At 45.6% G+C, this 4828-nt stretch overlaps 1 protein-coding gene across 1 annotated transcript; it reads left to right on the top strand.

Annotated features, from left to right (window-relative positions):
• The first annotated feature begins 1835 nt into the window (after positions 1–1835).
• ZNF80 (zinc finger protein 80) lies at positions 1836–2899 on the top strand. Its single transcript, XM_045500981.1, is given in 3 exon segments — positions 1836–2369; positions 2372–2457; positions 2459–2899. Coding segments are annotated over 3 exon segments (774 nt in total). The 5' UTR covers positions 1836–2122.
• The last annotated feature ends 1929 nt before the right edge of the window (positions 2900–4828 follow it).

The following is a 4828-nucleotide window of genomic DNA, read 5'->3' as shown; positions in this document are numbered from 1 at the left end:
CAAGAAGCAAAGCTAACTCATTTTGTAATTGCCCACACTATCCTGGTTATGACATCGGTATTTAGGGGCCAGCCTTTCTTGAACTCTTAAAAGTGAATACAGCTGAGACCAAGGACCACACTTGGAGAACCACTGCTGGAGAAAATTTTGTCTCAAATGTGTAGCATCCTGAGGCTGATGGGGGCACCTGTCCTGGCCAAGACAGTCCAGCACCTATTCAGATTATCTCATGCATAGCTGCCAGCCATAGTCATGGCCATCCACTATTGCCTCTTATTCTGGAGAGAGTTCGATATTGAGAAAACACAGCTACCTCTCTGCCTTGTATCCTCACTGCACTGACTTCCAATAAGTCCCATGGATGAGAAAACTCTGTTGGATCTTCCCAGGTGATATGTTTGTCTAGTCTTTCATTTCTCTGACCCTAATATTTACAAATGTTATGAAAGTGATCAAGCAGGTAATGTCAACAAAAATCTATACTAAACATAATCTCAATTATGAAATACTAGATTTTTTTTAACATCAGGGAAATAAAAAGAGCACTTGCTATCACCCCTTCTCTTCAACATTGTAGATGGAGGTTTTGGCCAGCACAGAAGACAGAAGAATACAACAAAGTTTAAGTATTGGCTGAAAGTCACCCTGTCAAGCCATTTCACTGGGAGTCCTGTACTGGCAGCATCTTTAGCTCTCTCCTCTTGAGCTGGTCATACTATCAGAGATGACCATTCCAAACAACTTCAAGAAGATCAATGACAGGTGGAGGTCCCAACATCCAGAGTGTCAGTGACCACCGGTGTTCTTTCCAGTGCCTACCAGAACCTTCAAGTTAGCCTCTCCTTCTCTAGTCCCAAGATCTGCTCTTCATGGTCATAACTAGTTCCAGCTTCGACAGGGGAGGGCAGTGGCTCAGGGTCATGCTCAAACTCTCTCCCCACGCTCCCCATGATGGCCTCTGCTCCTCACCAGCTCCAGAGGAACTTGGCACTGCTAGGCCCTAACTTTCCCAGGTTCTGCAATGTCAATTGTGATGCTTCCAGTTCCCTGCTACAGCCTAGGCTAGAGCACTGTCAGACGGTTGAGGAAATGTTCCATTCTGTGGAGAAGGCATTCATCTACCCTCTTTCCAGGACTCCCTCCAGATGTTTACTGTCCTGAACATTCTTGTACATGTCTCCTGAGGCACACATGGAAAAGCTTCTCCTTGGAAAGACTGGTAGGAAGCAAGGCCACACTTTCTCAAAGCAGTTTTACTAAAGACAGAACCATACACACCATAAAAGACATCTTGAATTTCCTTGCCTTCCCCAACACTCAGTATCTGGACTGGACTGACTTTCATACCCAGCCCCTGTGTACAGTTTTATGTGGGTCAGTACGGAGAATAAAGCAGCAAGTAGGACACGCCCCACACCCCGCATGACAAAATATGCAGCATGGTCACATGCATATTTGAGTACATGTTTAGAAGTTCTACCTGACACAACTGGAGTGTACTTCCTACCACACATGTAAGAACTTTGTTGCAGGGTAACTGAAGGTTCAATTCCCAAAAATAAAAAACTTAAACTAAAGGCCTCTGGGACTTGTAGTCCCGCTGCAGCAGCTGGGCACTGTGTGCCCTGGTATCCGTAGTCTCAGGCAAGCTCTGTGCAGGCGGAAGCAGTGTTGTGTGTGCCTTTTGTGCACAGCGTTCCAGGAGGCAGTGTTTGGACCCATCCATGACCTTCACTTGGAAGGAGTGAGGGCAACTGGACCAGGCCCAGAGGACCCCATTCTGGGGAGTGCGTGTGGAGACCTGCAGACCCCCGGTCTCACTGGAGCATGCAGTTCCCAAATCAGAGTTGACCTAACAGCTGAGGCACTGGTAAGAGACAGAGAGGTCTTTACTGAAGCACCTGTCCAGGTGACAGGTTAAACCCAAGAGTAGCCAGCTTTGTCTCAGAAGGACTTGCTTCAAGACTCACTCAGGACACCAGAAGGTCCTGCAGGTTGAGGCAAGCCAGAGATCAGGAATGGTTGTTGGAAATGCAGGAAGGGCACTTGAGACCAGTTACAGTCTCCCACAAGGAGGCCCTCCTGGAGAAGATGAGCCTTGAATACAAGTGGCTGGGGACAGATGAAGAGTCTGCACTCAAGGGTTTTACAGAAGCAAGACACTGCAGGAGATGCTTTCCAGGACTGTGACTCACAGGGACCAAGTAAAGGCACTTTGGTTCATGCAGAGTAGATCCTAAACAAATGCAAAGAATGCAGGAAAGCATTTAACAAGAATTGCCTCCTTGTCTGACATCAGTGCATTCACACTGGAGTGAAACCTTAAGAATGCCACAAGTGTGGGAAAGCCTTTCATGAAAAGGTAGACTTTGACAAATGAGGATTCACACTGGAGAGATGTCCAATAAGTACATCGAGTGTGGAAAGGTTGTTAGCCCCATGCTGACAACATCCATGTACACACCTCATGTATCACCAGCAGATCCACCCTGGCAAGAAGCCCTATAAGTGCAGTGAACGTAGAAAGACCTTCAACTATCACTGTTTTTGTCCCGCATAGCATGACCCAGCCTCCGGGTGCAACGAATGTGGGAATGCCTTTCACCACAACTCTGCTTTCACTCAATACAAGAGGATTCACACCAGACAGAAGCCCTACACGTGCAGCGAATGTGGAAAGACCTTCATCTACCACTCTGTTTTTATTGGACATGGCATGACCCACAATGCACAAAAGCCTTATGAGTGTAAAGACTGTGGGAAAGGTTTTTACTACAGTGTCTCCCTCACTCAACACATCAGGAGTCACACTGGAGAGAAGCCCTATGAGTGCAGTGAATGTGGAAAAGCCCTTGCCTACCCTCCTCCTTTTAGTCCACATGCAAAAGGAGGCACATGAGGATCCGCTCTAGAGAAAGAAAACGCTGAGTACAAATAGTGTGAGAAGGCCCTTTGTAACAGCTTTTCCTTCCCTTGACACCCAAGGAGTGATGCTGGGGCGACTCTCTGAATGCAGTGAATACAGGAAAGCCTGAAGCTGCTGCTCACTGCTCACTCAGCATTGAAGGATTCATGTTGGAGAGAAACTCCTTGAGCATTAAGATATGTGGGAGGGCTTTTGCACGTGCCTACCTCAGTCAACATCCAAGAACTTATACAGGGAAAAGGACTTTTGAATCTAACTACTATGGAAAATCACTTGGTCACAGAAAACCTCTTACTTGACATCTGAATATTCATGCGGGAGAAAGACCTCTTGGTTGTAGGGCACTTAGAAGAAAGGTCAGTCACACTTCTTTCCATAGGTGTCACTGAGCCCGTTTCAAGATTACTTCAAAAAACAAGGAGAAAGGGGTCGCCTGGGTGGCTGAGTTGGTTAAGGGTCTGACTCTTGGTTTTGGCTCAACTCATCATCTCACATTTTGTGAGTTCAAGCCCTGTGTCGGGCTCCATGCTGACAGTGTGGAGACTGCTTGGGATTCTCTCTCTCTCCCTCTCCCTCTACTGCTCCTGCATTCTCTCTCTCTCCCTCTCTCTCTTTCTCTCTCCCCCTCCCCTGCTCATGCTCTCACTCTCTCTCAAAATAATAAACAAACAAACAAACAAACAAGAGCAAGGAGAAGGGAGGAAGCAGGAGAGAAAACAAAAACAAATGAGTGCACGGCTTCTCTCATATTTCTCTGAAAGCCACGCCCAAGGAAATGTGCATACATTTCTTTCCTTGGGGATATCTGAAAGCTAACAGGGCCTGGCCCTTTATTTGTCCTTTATATACATATTCACTTACAGCTAGTGACAGGAGAGTTGGACAGTTGAGAGTCGCTCTATAAGGATTTGTTGAATGCACTCTTTATTCCAAAACGCTGCCTCTAGTCTTGATGAGCATAAGTCTTTGTGAGAAATATGAAGGCTTAAGTCATGAAATACTTGAAATTTGTAAAAAGTTAGAATATTTAAAATAGTGCCACATAAGATTATTTTATAATTAAGGAGATAAGGATCTACGTATTCAACTGCCTGTGAAACTTCCTGCATCATTTAAGATTTAGATGATTTTGGGGTGACTAGGTGGCTCCGTTGGTTAAGTGCCAGACTCTTGATCTCAGCTCAGGTCTTGATCTTTGGGTCATGAGTTTAAGCCCCGCATTGGCCCCTACACTGGGCATGAAGCTTACTTAAAAAAAAAAAAAAAAAAAAGAGGGGCACCTGGGCGACTCAGTCAGTTAAGCATCTGACTTCAGCTCTGGTCATGATCTCATAGTTCATGGGTTTGAGCCACATGTCAGGCTCTGTGCTGACAGCTCAGAGCCTGGAGCCTGCTTCAGATTCTGTGTCTCCCTTTCTCTCTGCCCCTCCCTCACTTGCACTCTGTCTCTCTCTCTCACTCTCAAAAATAAATACTTTTTTAAAAAAAGAGAGACTATTTAAGATTTTAGTTTTTTAAATGTTTATTTATTTTTTAGAGAGTGAAAGAAAGTGAGTAGGGGAGAGGCAGAGAGAAAGGGAGAGAGAGAGAGAATCCCAAACAGGCTCCATGCCTAGCACGGAACCGAAAATAGGGCTCAATCCCACAAACTGTGAGATCATGCCCTGAGCTAAAATCAAGAGTCAGATGCTTAACTGACTGAGCTAGCCAGGATCCTCTAAGGTATTTTTTTTCTAAATCTTTGGTTTTGAACACCCAGCACTCTCAGTTTTTCTTAACTTCTGTCTACTTGCTTTGATTCATTTTGTCAGGGACACAGGCAGGTGAGCCTAAAGTCTTTCCCTCACATTTTCTCAGCATCTTTAGTCCTCTGTGAGGGGCTTCTCCAAAGCCATGTCAGCA

Source organism: Leopardus geoffroyi, chromosome C2 (genome assembly GCF_018350155.1).
Source record: "Leopardus geoffroyi isolate Oge1 chromosome C2, O.geoffroyi_Oge1_pat1.0, whole genome shotgun sequence".
NCBI lineage: Eukaryota > Metazoa > Chordata > Mammalia > Carnivora > Felidae > Leopardus > Leopardus geoffroyi.
Note: the sequence above shows the minus strand (reverse complement) of the source record. Positions and strands in the feature narration are given on the sequence as shown.